The sequence below is a fragment of a genome, unplaced genomic scaffold (assembly GCF_019419815.1).
Source record: "Pyrus x bretschneideri cultivar Hongxiangsu unplaced genomic scaffold, Pyrus_bretschneideri_v1 Contig20, whole genome shotgun sequence".
Taxonomy (NCBI): domain Eukaryota; kingdom Viridiplantae; phylum Streptophyta; class Magnoliopsida; order Rosales; family Rosaceae; genus Pyrus; species Pyrus x bretschneideri.
This window is the reverse complement of record NW_025999502.1, coordinates 2,815,427-2,835,472: the sequence shown is the minus strand read 5'-3', so window position 1 is coordinate 2,835,472 and position 20,046 is coordinate 2,815,427. Positions and strand designations below refer to the sequence as shown.

The following is a 20,046-nucleotide window of genomic DNA, read 5'->3' as shown; positions in this document are numbered from 1 at the left end:
GTAACATTGTAATTGTTTTTGCTAATGAATATTGTACTATACGTTGGCAGGTCGAATAGCTGGAATTCTTTGCTTGCAATATTAATGAAACTGGGATCAAGGAAACCCGGAAATCTGAGACTCGAACTTAGGAATTTCAGATTTATTTTTAAAAACTGAATTAAACTGAAAACAAACAAAAAAAAACTGAATAAAATTGAACCGAGCCGAAGACGTATAGTAATTTCAGTATGGTTTTTTGTTTTGGCAAAAAAACTCAACAGTTTCAAAATGGACCCACCCCTAATCATTCGGGGAGATAGGATTCTTGCATAATTGTCTTTGAGGATCACAGGGATCCTTTAATCTTGTCCTTTCATCACACATTGTGCAGTCAAAAATCATTTTCAATTATATTATTTAAAATTGAACACAAACAATACCTGACGAAAATTGACTACACGATATACGATGAATAGACATGATTAAAGAATTTCTGAGATCCTCACCAAAAGAATCTTTCAAGGATCCTATCTCTCATTCGGGTAGAGAATGGCATTGTGTTTTGAACTATGTGTTTTATCATTTCTCTCCAACATAAATGAGATTCAACTATGTGAGATTTTCATGCTCTGATCTATCACTATTACAATGATAACACAAATATGGTCAGAGTTGAAATGATACAGACAACTGAAACCCTTGGGGGAGGGGATTTTTATTTTTACAAAAAAGTGGACGTAGTTCTACTACAACAATTCAGAATTGATTAATTTTCAAGTCTCCACTTTATCGTTACAAAATATTAGTCAAACTCAAAATAATTGAGATATCTGATTGTAGTGGTAAAAATTGATAAATCAAGTATTATAAGAAATATTGAAATTTTATAATGAGAATTAAATAATAAAATAATTTTTAATTGAATTGATTTTGCAATATTGAGGTATAGGAAGTCTTTAAGGGAATAAATTCCTAATTGTTTGTAAAAATGGGGATTGGCTATTGGGCCCATATCACATTGTATTTTAAAGATTTGAACAATCTATTTTTTCAAGTTTCATCATCCTTGCAAAATATTAATCAAATCAAAAATATTTGAAGTATTTAATTGAGTTTAAAGAAGTTGACAAATACCTTGTTCTCTAATAAACAATTAAATTTCAAAGTTATAATTAAACAGGCAAATAATTTCGGATTAAATTGAATTTTTGTAAAGATGATCTATGAATCGAGGTTTACAAAATAGATAATTCGAATCGTTGAAATTCGACGTAGAATGGACCCTACAAATAAAGAAGAATACCATCAAACCATAGTATTGAATGATGAATATGAAGCACGTTAGTCTTGAGAGAATAGAAACGCGTTGTCACATTGCGGAAGTAAGGTGGTTGGTGATTGCAATTGTCAAATTGACAAAGGGTATTGTTGTTGCCGCTCATTGCAAGATAAGGGGTGGCTGGTGAGGGCAAAACCGACAATTCCCAAATGATTAATCACCAAGTTGTGCCCTGCCTCAAATCCGCACCAAAACAATTCACAACCTACAGAGTAATATAGTCAAATAAATCATGCTTGCTATTAAAGCAAAAAATAAAGTCTCAAAGTTGAATCTTAGTCTACTGGTATTCTTTTACTTTGTAATTGAAAGTCGTAAATTCAAATCTCGTTAATGGTTAATTAGATATCAAATTTTTATAGCATGTTTATTGTGTTTATTTAAATTCTCACAATTTAATATAAATATATTGTTGTGGAGAAATTGTAATGAAACTCTTTATGGATTCTAAGCCATCTCATTTTTGGGACCATTGACGTTAAACTGTAAAGTAATAGATAATTAATGAAGAATCGTACTTTAAGAGAATCTACTTAATATTTTTTATTGTTGCATATAACACTTTACCGCAGTAGCGAAAATCAATTATATTTATACATTATAGTACGAATCCATTCTTACCATTTTTCTCTCTCAAACAACTAGATATTTAACACACTAATACTCTCACACTACTAAAAAGATGTAAACATATTGCTATACTAAACAAAAAAAAAAAAAAACCCAAAGTCGTCCACCAAACCTCATCCAAAAAAAAATAAAATAAAACGTTAAAAAATGAAAAGAAGTTCACACGTCAACACCGGTGGAAAAGTGGTGGGCCCAAAAATTAGTCCACCAACTCCCCCCACCAACCGCACCATCCACATATACGGCGCTTTCCTCCCCCTTAAAGTCTGCTTCCATTTTATCCTCAGCGCCAAATCCCAAATCCCGATACGCATAACGAAATGTCGACCGAGACGCCACCGAATTTCTGGGGCGACATGCCGGAGGAGGAGTACTACACCTCCCAAGGGGTACGCAACACCAAATCCTTCTTCCAAACCCCCAACGGCCAGATCTTCACCCAGTCCTTCCTGCCTTTGGATCAAAAAGTCAAAGCCACCGTCTTCATGACCCACGGCTACGGATCCGACACCGGCTGGCTCTTCCAGAAAATCTGCATCCACTACACCACCTGGGGCTACGCCGTCTTCGCCGCTGATCTCCTCGGCCACGGCCGGTCCGACGGCATCCGCTGCTACCTCGGCGACATGGAAAAAGTCGCCGCCAGCTCCCTCTCCTACTTCCTCCACATCCGCCAGTCCGAACCCTACGCCTGCCTCCCGGCCTTCCTGTTCGGCGAGTCCATGGGCGGCTTAGCCACCATGGTCATGTACTTCCAATCCCCTCCCGACGCCTGGACGGGCCTGATCTTCTCCGCCCCGCTCTTCGTCATCCCGGAGAACATGAAGCCCAGCAAAGTCCACCTCTTCCTGTACGGCCTCCTGTTCGGGCTCGCCGACACGTGGGCGGCGATGCCGGACAACAAGATGGTGGGGAAGGCGATCAAGGACCCCGCGAAGCTGAAGATCATAGCGTCGAATCCGAGGAGGTACACGGGCCCACCGAGGGTGGGGACAATGAGGGAGATCGCTAGGATGTGCCAGTACGTGCAGGACAATTTCTCGCGGGTGACGGCGCCGTTTTTGACAGTGCACGGGACGGCGGACGGGGTGACGTGCCCGACATCGTCGCAGCTGCTGTACGAGAAGGGATCGAGCGTGGACAAGACTTTGAAGATTTACGATGGGATGTACCATTCGTTGGTACAAGGGGAGCCGGACGAGAACGCGGAGATTGTGTTGAGGGATATGAGGGAGTGGATTGACGAGAGGGTGGCGAGGTATGGAACCAAAGCAAAGGGCTTGGAGGAGGGAATTTGATTGTGGGGGTGGTGGGGTTTTGGTTGTACTATTATTATGTGCTCTGCATATCAATTGTATTTAATTTTAAGGTAATGTCAAATTTTAATTAAAATACTGAAGAGAATCTTTTAAAAGTAAGACTCTTTATAAATTATTTGTCATCTTACAGTTTAACGTTAATTTTTGTGCATCGACGAGTGTTTGGGTTGTCCTACTTTTGTTTGTGCTCTTGTTGTTCGTTTTGCCTGGCAATGGACTATGTAGAATTCTCTGTGCTGTCTCATGGAAGGGTTTCCTTGCCAGAGGAATGTCGTCTTTTGCAAGTTTTGCAGAATGTGATGCAAGGTTTTGTCCACATGAACGTATACTTCTGTTTGGTTTGATGTGGTTATGTGTGATGGTTTTGTATCTCTTTGGTTGCGTTTCTAATCCTAGGGTTTTATTCCAGAGTGACAATATTTTTGACAATTTCTTGGGGGTGATGGTGCCGTTTTTTACAGTACACAGGACGGTAGACGGGGTGACATGCCCAACGTCATCGCAGCTGCTATACGAGAAGGGATCAAGCGCGGACAGGACTTTGAAGATTTACAATGGGATTACTATTCTTTGGTACAAGGGGAGCCTAGACAAGAATGCGGAGATTGTGTTGAGGGATATGAGGGAGTGGATTGACAAGAGGGTGGCGAGGTATAGGCAACAAAGCAAAGGGCTTGGAGGAGGGAATTTGAATTGTGGGAGGTGGTGGGGTTTTGGTTGTATTATTACTATGTGCTCTGCATATGAATTGTATTTAATTTTAAGGTAATGTCAAATTTTAATTAAAATACTGAAGATAATCTTTTAAAAGTGAGACTCTTTATAAATTCTTTGTCATCTTACAATTTAACTTTAATTTTTGTGCATCGATGAGTGTTTGGGTTGGCCTGCTTTTGTTTGTGCTCTTGTTGTTCGTTTTGCCTGGCAATGGACTACGTAGAATTCTTTGTGCTGTCTCATGGAAGGGCTTCCTTGCCAGAGGAATGTCGTCTTTTGCAAGTTTTGCAGAATGTGATGCAAGGTTTTGTCCACGTGAATGTATACTTCTGTTTGGTTTGATGTGGTTATGTGTGATGATTTTGTATCTCTTTGGTTGCGTTTGTAATCCTGGAGTTTTATTCCATAAGTGATGATGTTTTTGACAATTTCTTGGGGGTAATGGCGCCGTTTTTGACAGTACACGGGACGACTGATAGGGTGACATGCTAGACGTCGTTGCAGTTGCTGTACGATAAGGCAATCAAGTGCGGACAAGACTTTGAAGATTTACGATAGGATGTACCATTCTTTGGTACAAGGGGAGCCAGACGAGAACACGAAGATTGTGTTGAGGATATGAGGGAGTGGATTGACGAGAGGGTAGCGAGGTATGGGAGCAAAGCAAAGGGCTTGGAGGAGGGAATTTGAATTGTGGGGGTGGTAGGGTTTTGGTTGTACTATTACTATGTGCTCTGCATATGAATTGTATTTAATTTTAAGGCAATGCCAAATTTTAATTAAAATACTAATGAGACTCTTTCAAAAGTGAGACTTTTTATAAATTCTTTGTCATCTCACAGTTTAACGTTAATTTTTGTGCATCGACGAGTGTTTGGGTTGTCCTGCTTTTGTTTGTGCTCTTGTTCGTTTTACCTGGCAGTGGACTATGTAGAATTCTTTGTGCTATCTCATCGAGGGCTTCCTTGCCAGATGAATGTCATCTTTTGCAAGTTTGCAGAATATCATGCAAGGTTTTGTCCACGTGAACGTATCCTTTTGTTTGGTTCGATGTGGCTATGTGTGATGGTTTTGTATCTCTTTGGTTGCATTTGTAATCCTGGAGTTTTATTCCAGAGCGACGATGTTTCTCGTTCTTTTGATTACTGAAATCTCAACCTTAAAAAAAGGTTAATTTTTTTGCCAACATTACAAAATATTGTGCCAAAAGCATGAGGTTTTAGAAAGTTCATGCAGCGTCTCATTTTAAGAGAGCCTCCTTATCATTTCTCATCTTCTTATCCAACAAAATACACCTTATGTACTTTAATTGTCAATTAAATGGCTAATTGATTTAATGGGAGGGACAACAGGTATTAAAGCCTCCTACAACGATGCGCATGAGTAGTGCTATCCACACACTCGTTTTTACTTCTCACACTCTTATTAATTTTGGACTGTCGGATTGAATAAATTAAGAAAATCAATGGTAAAAAGTTAATAAATGTGTATGAGAAGTAAAATAAGCGTGTGACTAGTATTATCCTACGCCATGTGTACTTTACTGTGCATTCCAACAAATATATAAGGTTTTGTTGTTGTTTTTTCTTCTGTTGCCTACAGGTCTAAATATAAGCGGGTTTCTCTTTATGTCTTGAGTTGTTGCTATCCTTTTGCTTGGGCTTGTTTTTTATTTAGTGTCTTGCTTTTTTATTTGTGTTTAGGCCTATCTTGCACAGGTCGTACTCTCCCTTTCATGAATGAAGTTTATTTTCGACCAAAAAAATATAGGGCATAGAAAATATTCAATTTGATTGATAACAAAAAAATAAAAAATAAAAAAAAATCAAGTCGTTGTGGTTAAAAGTCTTCCGAAATATGAATACTAACAGTAACACACTAGCGATTTATACTATTTTGTTGGAGGCCAACTGCCAATTGCCAGTAGGTTTGAAATTTAGTGTAAGCATTTTTTGGAACATCCCATCAAATTGATATGTAAGAATTAATTCTTGAATAATTCATGTATTTGTTTGGTGTTTGGGCCCAAAATAATATTTTGGGCCGAGCTTAGCATTATTCTCGGTCTAGTAGCATTCGTCTAGAATCTTGTTATGGGCCATCCAGTCGAGGTCGGCCGAATCTTGTTGCAAGATGGATTGGTTTAGATAAGGGTGAGGTAGTTGAACCCTAGTGCAACAAGGAGTCTTAAAGATGAAGATGCTTAGAATTAGGGGATGAATCTGGTTCGCTATGGAGCTTGGTTCAAAGTCATATTAGAGCTAGGATTCGCCAAAACCTAATCAGATTGGGATGAGGAATTCTAATCTGAATACATTTCTAGTTTGGCCATGAAGGGGGTTCGCTACTATAAATAGAGAAGGGAGTGCATCATTCAAAGGCCCCTCTAAATCAACACACAAATTGCCATGCACAAAGCTTCTCAACAACTTTTGAGATTTTACCCTCTTCCCCTTTCTTCCCGCCAATACATATTCAGTTTGAATGAACAGCATTGTGAAGGCAACCGGCGACATCTTCAGTTTGGATAGGTAGCACTGGAGCCATAGAATCAGCAAAGAGCACCTTCAGTTTGGATAGACAGCACTGCTTCGAGGCCGTCTGGTTATTATCCAAGTCTTGATCGACAAGGATTTTCGAGTCCTTGTTGGTAGAGGTCAACTTATTAGCCTTCTCGGTGAAGTGAGGTGTTACCAGGTTACTAGGCTCGACACATTAAAAGTCAAGTTTTATTTTATGATTGGGTATTCACAAATACGTTTTAAAGTTCGGCATTCTGACGGCCGAACCATATTTACAATCTAGACATTTATCTCATTCGAGTATTTATGTCCGTATAGTTTAGTGCCAGTTCGGTGTGCTTATACTCTTACGAATATAACTACGGTGACCGAACCCGGCGCCAACAATTTGTGAACTTCGCAGGACTAGCGGCCTTGTCTTCAGACTTTAGAACCTGAAGGTCGAGACGTGTTCCTTCCTTGGCCGCAGTTGCAACATCAAGAAGTCAGTAGCGCGCTCAACGCGACATCAGCATGTTTTACTCCTAGTCGAGCTTGGCCGTTGAGTTGGCATGCCCTGCACATAACCGAATGACGTAGTTAGCTTATTAGTTACTTGGCCTGTGCACCACGTAGGCTTGGTAGTAAATATAATTCAAGCTTGCTATTACACGATGATCATGTCGGCTACATCACCTTGCAATGTTTCTACGTAGAGAGATAGCCAACTCAGATTTCAGTTCAGAAAACCATCAAAGTTGGCAATAAGACTGTTCAGCAAGATTCGGCAAGACTTGGGTTGACTAACCTCATTGATTACCCTGATGTCTAATACCAAATAGGATAAACGTCAGGCCGCAATTTCATCCACCATAGAACGCCTGTTGGCCCATTAGTATGTTATTTCCAAGTAATCGAATTCTAACGTGAACTTAGTAGAGTTCCTTGTTAAATGGGACAACGGTCCAGTCATGTTACTTGATCAAGTCCAAACTACCCCAGCCGAGCTCGAGGACAGCCGTCAAAGATCTATTAGATGAAATAAATGTTGGAATGGTCGGTGACCCTCGACCTTTATTTATTAGTTCTTTGTTACCCCAACCTATGAAATACGAGCTTTCTAAATGACTTAAAGAATTTAAAGATTGTTTTGCTTAGAGTTACTATGTGATGCTTAGCTTGGATCGAACATTTGTCGAGCACGAATTACGCATTAAGGTTAGTTGTAAACCTTTCTGCCAACCCCACTGACGATTCTCGACTGAAGTTCAACTCGACATAAAGGATGAACCTATTTAACTTTTAAAAGTTGGGTTTATTCCAAAAACTCGATACATTGAATGGTTGGTGAATATTGTCCCAGTTTTAAAGAAAAGTGGTGCTCTACGTATTTGCATTGATTTTCGTAATTTGAAGTTGCAACCCCTAAAGACAAATATACAATGCCAATTTCAAACTTGTTAATCGACGTTGCAGCAAACCAAGAGATGTTATCTTTCATGGACAGCCATGCTGGTTACAACCAGATTTTCATTACTAAGGTTGATGTCCACAAAACTGTTTTTTGTTGCCTTGAGGCACTCAGGACCTACGAATGGGTTGTCATGCCTGTCGGCCTTAAGAACGCCGGTGCCACATATCAACGCGCTATGAATGCTTTTTTTCATAACCTGATTGGCACAGTCGTTGAAGTATATATCGATGATGTTGTGGTCAAATCAAAGCACCGCCGAACATAACCTTGAAATGAACCCTGCTAAATGTGCATTTGGCGTGTGGGCAGGTAACTTAGGCTTTCTTATACATCATCACAGCAAGTAACTTAAGGATTCTGACATATTCGAATAATGCAAGAGCATCAGGCTGCTTTCATGCAAATCAAGGTCTCCCTCACTACCTCACCTATCCTCGTGCCATCTCAGCGCAGTAAACCTCTTAAGTTGTATATCTCAGCTGTCGAGGAGTCCATTGGCTGTCTTATTGCGCAAGACAATGACATTGGCCGGGAGCAGGCCATTTTTTATCTTAGTCGAAATCTTAACTCAACTAAGATAAATTATTCAGTCGTCGAGAAACTCTGTTTGGCCTTGTTATTTGCTGTGTCCAAGCTTAGGCATTATATGCTCCCTTCTGTTACTCAGGTTATCAACCAGACAGATGTTATTCGTTATATGCTCACTTGGCCGATAATAAAAGGCCGAATTGGGAAATGGACAAGGGCTCTGTCCGAATTCAGTTTATAGTACGTGCCCAAAAAGTTGTCAAAGGATAGGCGCTGGCTTATTTCTTAGCTCAACATCCCTCACCATATGGTTTTGGGAGCAACGACATGTGAAATTGGCATTGTGGAAACACAGTGATAATTATTAGATGATGTATTTTGATGGTTCTAGTACCTCGACCTCGGTCGACGTTGGAATCGTCATCCAATCCCCTGATCACTACCGATGGTATTTTTCTCTCAAGTTGGATTTCAACTATACAAATAATCAGGCCGAATATGAAGCCCTCATCATCTGCCTTAATATCTTCACGACTTGAGGCAGTCCACGTGCTTGTCCTTGGTGATTCGGAACTTATGACTAACCAACTAAATGGGACTTTTCGTTGCATGAGTTGCACTTTGGCGCCATATGATATGGTTGCCAGCTATTTAGCCGAATCGTTTACAGGCATTACGTTCAAGTATATTTCACGAGTTCGAAATACTGACGCAGACGAGTTGGCTCAAATAGCTTCCAGAGCATAACTTCTAAGGGGCAAACTAGGCCGGGTCATACCAGTAGTGCAACGACCACACCTGGCCTTAGTTAATCAACAAGTTCTCCAACACGACCATATAATTCATACACGAGTTATGTCCCTACGTTCGTTGTTAGAACAAGAGGATCCTATAGATATTTGCACAGTCAAGACATTACCAGACAACGATAGAAAGTCAATTATGTAGTATCTTGATAACCCCAGTGGCAACCACGACCACAAGATAAGGTTACATGCCACAAATTACGTAATGTACCAGAATGAGCTGTATCGAAAAAGTGAAAACGATCTGTTGCTATTGTGCCTTGGATTGGAAGAGGCTGCCCAAGCTATTACAGAGGTATATGAAGGGATATGTGGGGCTCATCAATCCAGATGCAAAAAGCGGTGGTTGCTCCGTCAACACGACTATTTCTGGCTGAGTATGTTGAAAGATTGCATGGAAAACCGTGAGGTTGTGTACAATGTCAAATCCATAGGCCCATACAGAGGGTCTCGGCCAAATTACTTCACTCGGTCACAAAACCATGGTCGTTCAGAGGATGGGCCATAAATGTAATAGGCAAAATTACACTGCCTTCCAGATCAGCAAAGCATGCATGGATACCCGTAGCAACGAACTACTTCACCAAGTGGGTCAAAGTAAAATCATACATCGAGTTAACTTCTAAAGAAGTCTGTAATTTTGTAGAAGAAAACATTGGGACAAGATTCGACATATCATAAATATACTGGATAACAACACAATTTTTACAATCGATAAGTTTAAAGAATCCGCGACGAGTTTGAAAATTCAGCTCGATCAGTCCATGCCATATTACCCACAAGTAAATGGACATACCGAAGCAAGTAATAAAGTTTTAATCTGTATCCTTGAGAAAATGATAAAAGAAAAGCCTGGTATATGGCATTTGAAGTTAAATGAGGCATTATGGGCATATCAAACTTCATTCGATCAGCAACAAGGACGACCCTATATGCGTTGACTTATGAACATGATGCGATGCTATCGGTCGAGCTAAGCCTAAACTCATTACGAGTTATCAAACAAAGCAGTTTGTTAAATATCAAGTACAGTCAGGCCATGAGGCAAGAGTTGGAGGACTTGAAGGAAGCTCGGCTCGATGCCTATAACTTACTGGTGGCGCAGAAAAAGATTACCGAACGAGCTTATAATTGACGAGTTAGGCAAAAGACTGTTTGGCGAATGTGAACTAGTATGGCAAACCTGTGTTGCCAGTGGGGATTAAAGACCCTAGATTTGGGAAATGGTCGCCGAATTGGGAAGGACCATTCGTCATCCACAAAATTCTCGGCAAGGGGCATTCCAGCTTAAGGATCGAACTGGCTTAGTTCATAATTACCGATCAATGGGAAATTCTTAAAGTATTATCCAATTACTTGGGAAATACAAGAATAAAGAATTTATTTCATTGATTTTCAAAGGCATACAAACAAATTACAAAGAGTCAATCGGCGTACAACTAAAGACAAAGTCTTAAGGGGTCGAAGGAAGAAAAGCTTCAAGAGTAGCTTTCAGTTCTAGCCACTTTACTTCGCCCATCGTAACCTCTGCCTGTTTGTTCTTTTGTCAAGTTGTAGTTGCTGTATCCGCTTTGCGCCAACTGCGTACTCTACTAGTTGAGTTTTACTCGACTCGAAATCCTTTTCAAGCTTAAAAGCAACGCCCAACCTTTAATGTTGAAGTTCAACTGATTTAACGGTCAAGGTCGGCCAGTCGCTCATTCTTTGCCTTTATAGCCTCGAGCTTTGGTCGGATAGCTTCATGAGTAACCATTACAGCCTTGAAATCATCCTCTACCTGAAGAGCTCTCTCGAAGGTAGTGAAATATTGCTGGGTTCATTCTAGGACAACAGACAGGTGAACGACACTCTTATTGCTCAGCAGGCTGTCTGTTGCAAGGTCGTTTAGACACTCTCTTACATAATTGAGGCCTTTGCATTTGAGGATTTACAAGGTCGAGAGAAACAAAAGCTTCTACAGCTTGACGAAAGCACTAAACTCGACTATGGTCGCAGAAGGCTCGATCGTTGTTACAGAAGGCCTAATCATCCTATAAGTGTTGAAGAAGAAAGCGTCAAGCTCGACCTCCCATGAAGGCTGCACGGAGAATAATTGTTAAAAAAAAAAAAAAATCAAATGGATGGCAGAGAAGGAAGTTGTTTTAGACCTGTTGAGAAGAGACTTCGGCCATGTTTGCTGGTTCGTTGCTCGAACCCAGAGAACTTTATGGTCGAGCCTAATGTTTAAGGTAGCTTTTTAAGTCATGAGGCCAATGAAGGTTATCTATGTTTTATGGCCATTGGTGTGGCCAGGAAATATAAATAATGCCCTTTGGAGCATAGAATTTTCGGTGAAATGAGTGATTGGGCACCTAGCATTTAATGTTTTCTTGGTTTAGAGTTCTTAAGGTTGGAAATTAAAAAAAAAAAAAAAAAAAAAAGAAAAAACAATGATGAGACTTACAAAGGTCGAAGTGCTTCTTAGGAGAGATGCCGAGATTCTGGTCCTAGGGATGAATCGGCGTCTCTATCGTCGCTTCTGGCTAGACAGGGGTGCCGCTTCATGTCTCAGACCTACTTAGGCCGCAGGAGGATCGACTTGGCTAGTCGCATTAACTGCCAGTTAAGGACTGGTGGTTGGTAGTTCAGCCTGTCAAGGGCGCCTCACCAGCAAGGGTATTTCACTTTCGTTCTCCTGATCATAAAAGAAGATTGGTCATTTAGTCAAGAGATCTAGTTAAAATAAAAGAACATTAAAGGACATTGTTATACCTCTTCTTCTAGGATGATCATTGGAGCATTCTTTAGATTAGGTGAAGGGTTTCTCTCGATCGTGGTTGCCATCTTCTTTATAGTAGCAGTTGTTAGGTCGACATCAGCAAAAGAAATAGTTGGCTCTAGAGTTGCAAGTTCCTCGACAACTATAACGATGACTGGTTCGACCACGATAGCGGTTGGTATGGTGGGTTGGACCACAATCGCCTAGCCTGTGGTTGGGATCGAAGGGTCTCGCAGTACCGTTATCAAAACCTGGATAACAAGAGAAGGGAGAAGAACACTAGGAGTGGTTGCTCCTATGGTCTGATTTGAAATAACATGAATTTGTTGTTCTCTATTCTTTGTCTTTTTCTTGATGCGTTTTTGAGGTCGGACAACATTACTAGTTGTCTCGGCCTCCGAGCGAGGCCGCTTGCTCGGTGCGGTTGGCACAGCAGGGGTCGCTACTGGGGTTGGTTTAGCTGAGAGAAGTGTGATGATCATAACCTTTTTTGGAAGAAAAGGGAGTTTCTGTTTTGCCACGACCATCGCAATCACTTCAACCTTTTTTATTGCGCAGCTACCTGGAAAAACTAAATTAGAGTCAGAACGAAGTTCGAATTAAATAGATAAACAAAAGAAGTAAAAGATATATACCTTGAGCCGTTTCCTTTGATTTCAGAGCAAAAGTCCTCTTCAAGTGATCGCCAAAAAGTCTCTTTGAAACTTCCTCAGTCGAAGTACCGAATAAATCCTTGACATAAGCATCCTAATAATCGGCGAAAGTGCTAGTACAATGGGTTTCTGGGGTATTCAGTTGAAGACGGTACTTAGTGCATCGTTTCTGGAATTCCCGCTAGGCTTCATTACATTCCCCCTTTGAGGAGCTGGAGATGCGTTCTCGGATCAAGAGCAAGCGAGAAGTAAAGAGCGGCAAATGACAGACCTGAAGATAGCCCAGTTGACGGGCCACAAAGTAAGGATGGTATACCTCCTAGCTGGCCTGTCGAGCATCATAACCGAAGGGAAGGTCATGAGCTAGGACAAATGACCCCAGGACTATTGAAGATCGACGTCTTCTACTTCTTCCTATGTCGATGTAGGGAGCTTAATGGAAGATGAATATTTTTGGCGACGGCAAACCAGAAACTCATCGTCCGACAAGTCTTCAAGGCTGAAGACATACTTGAAGACGTCTTCGGTCAAATGAGCAGGAACAGGGTGCGAGGTTGGTTGAAGGCACATTGCTTCAAAAGAATTAAAGCTTGGGATTTCCCGCCTCAGTGTGCAAAAGTTGACTTGCATCCATAGTTGAAAGGCCCAAAGCAGGCCGTTCTCGTGCGGATCAATTCTCCCGACGGAAGCCTCAGCCAAGCACCAAGAAAGGTTGCGAGGATGGTCAAGCCGAGGGCCAGGACATGGTCACTGGCATATTCTCGGTCAGGTACTTGTTCGACTTGATACAAAAAAAATAAATTATTGTACTAGTAAAACTTGAGAGTTTTCCCCTCCAAACCAGCGAAGTGGGTGATCAGGGTGCTATAATTGAAAAAGTTTTTATGCAGCTTGTGCACATTTTCTTTTGATGGCTCATAACCATCTTTCACCAAAACTTCGATGGCACGCTCGTTGAAGACCTCCTTTAGATCCAGGTCGAATTAATACCGAAAAAGAACAGTATGAACTGGAAGACCAGAAGAGGAAGTGCCAAGTATGGTCATGACATCTAGCATGGTTGGGCCAATGGGGCTGAGATGGAGGACCATAATGTTGGTGGTTGAACACTAGAAGCTCAGGGCGACCATTAGGAGTTCTCGATCCATGTTGATCCCAATGGTCGAGAGCTTAATGGCATCGAAGATACCGAAAGTCTTCTATTCGCCTCCAAAGTGTGGCTCCATCTAGGTGACCCAAGCAGCCCAGGTCGTGGGAGTTGAGAGCCAAGCTCCTTGGGGTTTGGTCAATTCCCACTTCGACTAATCATACCCTTGAAATAAGGGTTCAAGCCAATGGGCCTTTAACATCTTAGTGATTGATTCTAGGACATTGTCCTTGAAAAGTGGTCTCAGAGTTTAGTGGGAGGCGCTTGAATCATCCTCAGATCAAAGGGTTTTGATGGCGTTCCGATCAATAAAGTCTCGGCACTTGTCGCATTCTTCGATGAGTTTGGTGTGAAGGTGTTAGCGGTCATTGATGAAGGTTGAAGGTTTTCTGGGTTTCAAAGTTTGGTTTCTTTTTCTGGGCTGAGAGCAAATGACAAGAATTTCTGGAAGTTTGAAAGTGTGAAAGTTCAAATGAAGCTGGGCGGAAGGCAATTAAGGAAAAAGAACAAAGGTTTGGGTTTAAAGTGGTGAAGGGTAAATTTGACTGAAAGAATCTCATAATCATGACAGATCTTTTGAAATCCAAATGAAAGCACGGGAATTTAGGTTGCACGATTGTGTGTGACAGCGAAATTTATGACGAAGAGACATTTCGACGTCTACACGCCTCGAACATGAGGGCACGCATGATTGAAGATGGATAAACATGATGAGGAGCTGTCATGTGTCAAGTTGTGTAAAAAGTGACAGAAGTGGGACAACATGGGAAATACCATGCTTAAGAAATGCGTCTAGACGTTTAGAGTGTTCGATGCTTGCAATGTTCTTTGGATTTCTAGAGGGAATATTCTAAATTTTTATTCTTCGACAAAGAATCACTTCTTCAAGGTCGAGGCTCGGCCAAAGATTGTAGGCCAAAGACCTCATAAACGAGGGGGCAATGTGTGGGCCCAAAATATTATTTTGGGCCTAGCTTAGAGTTATTCTCGGCACAGTAACATTCATCTAGAATCTTGTTATAAGTCGTCCAGTTGAGGTCGGCCAAATCCTGTTGCAGGAAGAATTGGTTTAGATAAGGGTAAGGTAGTTAAACCCTAGTGCAACAAGGAGTCTTAAAGCTGAAGATGCTTAGAATTAGGGGATGAATCTGGTTTGTTATAGAGCTTGGTTCAAAGTCCTATTGGAGCTAGGATTAGCCGAAACCTAATCAGATTGGGTTGAGGAATTCTAATCCAAATACATTTCTAGTTCGGCCATGAAAGGGTTCGTTACTATAAATAGATAAGGAAGTGCATCATTCAAACGCCCTTTCAAATCAACACACAAATTGCCATGCGCAAAGCTTCTCAACTTTTGAGATTTTACCCTCTTCCTCTTTCTTTCTGCCAACACATCTTCAGTTTGAATAAACAACACTGTGAAGGCAACCGACAACATCTTCAGTTCAAATAGATAGCACTGGAGCCGTAAAATTAGCCGATCAAGGAGCACCTTCAGTTTGGACAGCACTGCTTCGAGGCCGATTGGTTATTATCCAAGTCTCGGTCGACAAGGATTTTCAAGTTCTTGTTGGTACATGTCATATTATTAGCCTTCTCGGTGAAGTGAGGTGTTACTAGGTTACTAGGCTAGGCACATTGAAAGCCAAGTTTTATTTTATGATTGGGTTTTCACAAATGCGTTTTAGAGTTCAGCATTCTGACGGCTGAACCACATTTACCATCAAGACATTTATCTCATTCGAGTATTTGTGTCCGTATAGTTTGGTGCCAATTCGGCATGCTTATACTCTTACGAATATAATTACGGTGACTGAACTCGGCGTCGACAATTTGTGAACTTCACAGGACTAGAAGCCTTGTCTTCAGGCTCTAAAACCCGAAGGCCGAGACATATCCCTTCCTCGGCCGCAGTCGCAAAATCAAGAAGTCAGCAGCGTGCTCAACGAGACATTAACATTTTACTCCCTGGTCGAGCTCGGCTGTCGAGTTGGCATGCCCCACACATAATCAAATGACGTAGTTAGCTTATTAGTTACATAGCCTACGCACCACGTAGGCTTGGTAGTTTTTAAGGTCAACATTATTCATACTTATAATTAACATGCCTCTAACAAAAAATAAAATAAATTCAAGAGAGAGAAGACAATCAAGTTGAAATAATGCGTAAAAGTAATCAAATTGAGAAATTTCCTCACTCGACGTACAACAGCATAAATAGAAGTCAAAAACACAATTTCTCTCGCAATCTTGTCTAATAGCATTACCTAGCTACCCCACGCTAGCGATTGATTTACAAATGCTGCCTATGTCAATGACGAAGAAGTTCAGATTATTTGGCACCTTCGAATGGATTGTTATGTAAGAATCAAATCACGAACAATTAACGTGTTCATACTTGTAATTAACATGCTTCTGACTAGACGAGGAATGATTGTTGTTATTTGTTAACCTGAAAAATCAAATAAACTCGAGGGGTAGAAAACAAACACTCCGGCCATGAAAAACGGAGGTATTTTGAAATACCTCATTTCGTTGAAAGGTTATATGGAATCATGGATGCAGTTTGCAATGGACACCAACCTTCGAACCCGAAACCCAAAGGAATAACGCTTGCCACTTATCCACTAGGTTGGGAAGAAGGCTGGTACATTTATGTGTAGAACAACATATTTAACACAGACCTTTCAATCATTTGGGTTCAAAGCCTAAAAAAATGACAGTCACTTAGTACTACAGTTTAGTTGTATTCGTTGCATCATTCACTTATAAGTAAGAAGTTTAAGGTTCAAATATTATAAATGGCGAGTTTGATATCAATTTATTTCCACATTCTTAGTGTAAATATATCATTATACAAAAAAAAAATGAAAATAAGTACAACCCTTTATTAAAAAGAAATATAAGAAGCTGACACTATGATTTAATGGTAATCCTTATCACTTGTAACTCGTAAGTGTGTCTTGTTTTTTTTTTTTTTTTTTTTTGGAATACAAAGATAATATTTACGCTAAAAGGTCATGGATTTAGGTCAAGGCACACAACAGGCTACCAATAATAAATTGGCATTAAACTTGTCATACACGAAGTTTGAACATAATATCTCTATTTAGGCATTCCACAGTGGTTTAAGTGAGGTTAATGTTTATATAAAAGAATCTAGATTCGTATTAAGCTGTTAGTACATTGGTATGAGTTTGATAAGAGTGAGTTTAATAAGCATTACACTCATAAATTCAATATATTAAACTCAAAAATAAGAATCACTCCCATTGTACTCATTTTTCTGGCTTACTATAGGATTTTGATTATTGGTACTAGACTCAATATTTCGATCGACTGTGGAAGGCCTATATAGAGATGAATATTACTAAACAATATAGTACTAAGTGGCATAAGTGAGGAGTATTAGGTTCGATTTTCATTCATAAAGAGTTTGAATCAAATTATTATAGTTGGTCATTGTGTGACTTAGGTCAACTTCTGATACACGTTTTTATGGAGCCCACTTTGTAATAGATAAACGATTTAGATCGTTAAATACATTATGAAATATGCCCATGAAAACTAACGTTCGAATTAGTTTTGGTTAAAGCCTTAAACAAGTCGCTTTATTGAACTCTAGAGATCTATATAATGTCAGTTCTTTTTTTTTTTCTTTTTTTTTTGAGTACATCGATATTTTCACACTAAGAGAAGAGGAAGTTCGGCAAAGCCACACAATAGCCAGCCTAATTTGGTATTGAATTTGTCATCCACGAGATTCGAACCTAAAACCTCTCATTTTCAAATAAAAAAGAATATCATAAAACGGTAATACTGAGTGACATTTCAGTAAGTTTATAGTATCAAGCTTTTAATTAAAATAAATAAAAACTGAAGTTTTCTTTGTATCTCCACACCCAAACCTCACGACCACCACTGCACGCCTTCATTATTTTCTGAGCTGCATACAACTCGGCATGGTGTGGTGAAAGCATACCTCCCATGCGACCTGCCATTGCCGCCAAAAAGCTACCCCTGCTGCTGCGAATAACCACCCCATAGCCACCAGTTTTCGAATTCTCCGCTCAAGCTCCATTGAAATTACATTTTACCCACCCATCCTTAGGTTTCATCCAAGTTCATTTGCCTGGGACCCTTGGTTCCTTCTTTGACAAGTGCCATTGGTGGTACGCATCCAACCATTCCTCCGCATGAACACCAATCTCACATGGCGGTGTTCGAAAACCATTCCACACATGGTCATTCCGATCGAGCTCGCCAAATGTTCCAAATAATCATCAATGTCAAATCAAACGTGAGACTGGAAGAACTCTGTGCAAGCGGAGCCACCCGCTCTGGAAAACCAATTGATTAGACCCACTAATTCTCAAACCCAGCTGCGAGAACCAAACTGCAACGGCCAACGGACAATCTCTGAAAACATCCTCAATCGTTTCAGAATGTGATGAGAAGGTCACACAAACATCCTCATTTAGAACTCTGCGACGGGCGAGTTGAGAGCGAGTGGTTAGTGCAATTGTAGGATTTATCTTATGGGATAAATAAATATCAAAGGATATTCCACCCACATGAGGATATTAACCTCCTAATTATCTATGTGATAATTAGATGAAAATCAAGAGAGAATATACTTGGGATTTACATGGGCTTTTTAGTCTTTCTACACTATTCTCAACCACTATATAAGGAGGCTTTAGGGAAGAGTGAAGACACAAGAAACACAAGTTTTTCCACAATTCAAATATTCTAGTTAGGTCTCTAGAGCTATCACTTTCGGCTCTAGGTCTTGGGAGGCAAAAACCAAGGGGAAACTCAACATACCGTAGCCAACCCGACGGCCTGCGAGGTTCTAGACGTGCACGAAGGGTCAGAGCAGTTGTTCGTGTTTGTAAGAGCGTGTTCAGATTCAAGCTTCCGCATAAAAGGTACACACATCCTTTCGAATTTATTTATAGTCTTCCAACAGTGGTATCAGAGCCACTCACACACTCTTCGAATGAAAGAATGAGATATATATGAATATGCCATGAATGCTTGTCTTTAAAAATTTTCATTTTTGTCATGCTTATTTTTTCTGGGTTTTAACGCTTGGGTTATGTTCTTTACATTCATATGAGACTATGTTTAAAATTTGGTAAAGAAAAACCAAGTGGTTAGAGAGATAATTGAAATTCTAGTTTCGTAATAGCATGAAAAACGAAAATTTTCAAGGTTTTTACGACCCTTTTTTTGTGAGGTTAGAGTTGTTTTTCGATTTCTCCAAAGAGACTTAATTATAGATGGTAATCTAATCTTTCTAATGACATAAAATATGCATAAAACGGATGCATATTCGCTAAGTCATGGCCTCTGTAAACCGGCCTCGCGAGAGTAAAAAAATCTGAAAATTCCAGATTTTTTTGGAAGAAGATGATGAACAGTGGTTCATCTCTTCCACTCTCAGCCTAAGCAAGTACGAGTACATCGCTAGGCTTTCGTGGATGTTAGCTACACCGTTGGATTCATCTTAGGGAGTTCAATATAACAGAGGTCAAAAGAACGGCATTAGACTATCAAAGAGGTTTGGTTTTTAAAAGCTTTGCTCCACCACCACTCTCGGATTTGACCTAGCGCACTTACGGAGGCCCACATGTCGAGCCCATTCTCTAAAAACCCTAATCGTTGTGCACTCAATTGGATGTTGCATGAAAAATGGAAAAGCGTAAAACATAATAATGTTTAAATTAGATTTATTTCAAAAATAATTAGAAAATATGATCTTGACTCTTAGAATTGAATGGTAATTACGAGCAACTTAGTGGATTTTTTAATTTCAACCTAGAAGAAAAAGTGAAATATTTTCTAATGAGTTTTGAAATAAATAAATGTAAGATGTGTAATTAATTAATAATGTCAAAATTATTTCACCCTTGTAGAAAGAAATGGCTGCCAAAAATGTTGTTGTTGATTTAACCAAAGGAAAGAAACTGGTTGGAACCAACTATGATATTTAGCATAGGAAGATCCAATATTGTCTCAATGAACAAGAAACTCTTGGAGCCCTTGGAGGCTTCGGTGGATAAGCCTGATCTTGATAGAGATGGAATCACTACGGCTCAGCATACGACTAGAGTAAGGTCTTATGAATCTTAGTTCAAGAAAGAATGAAGTGCGCGCTTTACTATGTTAAGCAGCATGTATGATGAT

At 40.1% G+C, this 20,046-nt stretch overlaps 1 protein-coding gene across 1 annotated transcript; it reads left to right on the top strand.

Annotated features, from left to right (window-relative positions):
* The first annotated feature begins 2,209 nt into the window (after positions 1–2,209).
* LOC103940081 (caffeoylshikimate esterase) lies at positions 2,210–4,097 on the top strand. Its single transcript, XM_048584149.1, has 2 exons — positions 2,210–3,320; positions 3,732–4,097. Exon 1 carries the CDS (start codon positions 2,272–2,274, stop codon positions 3,247–3,249), a length of 978 nt encoding a protein of 325 aa, XP_048440106.1. The 5' UTR covers positions 2,210–2,271; the 3' UTR covers positions 3,250–3,320; positions 3,732–4,097.
* Positions 4,098–20,046: the final 15,949 nt, after the last annotated feature.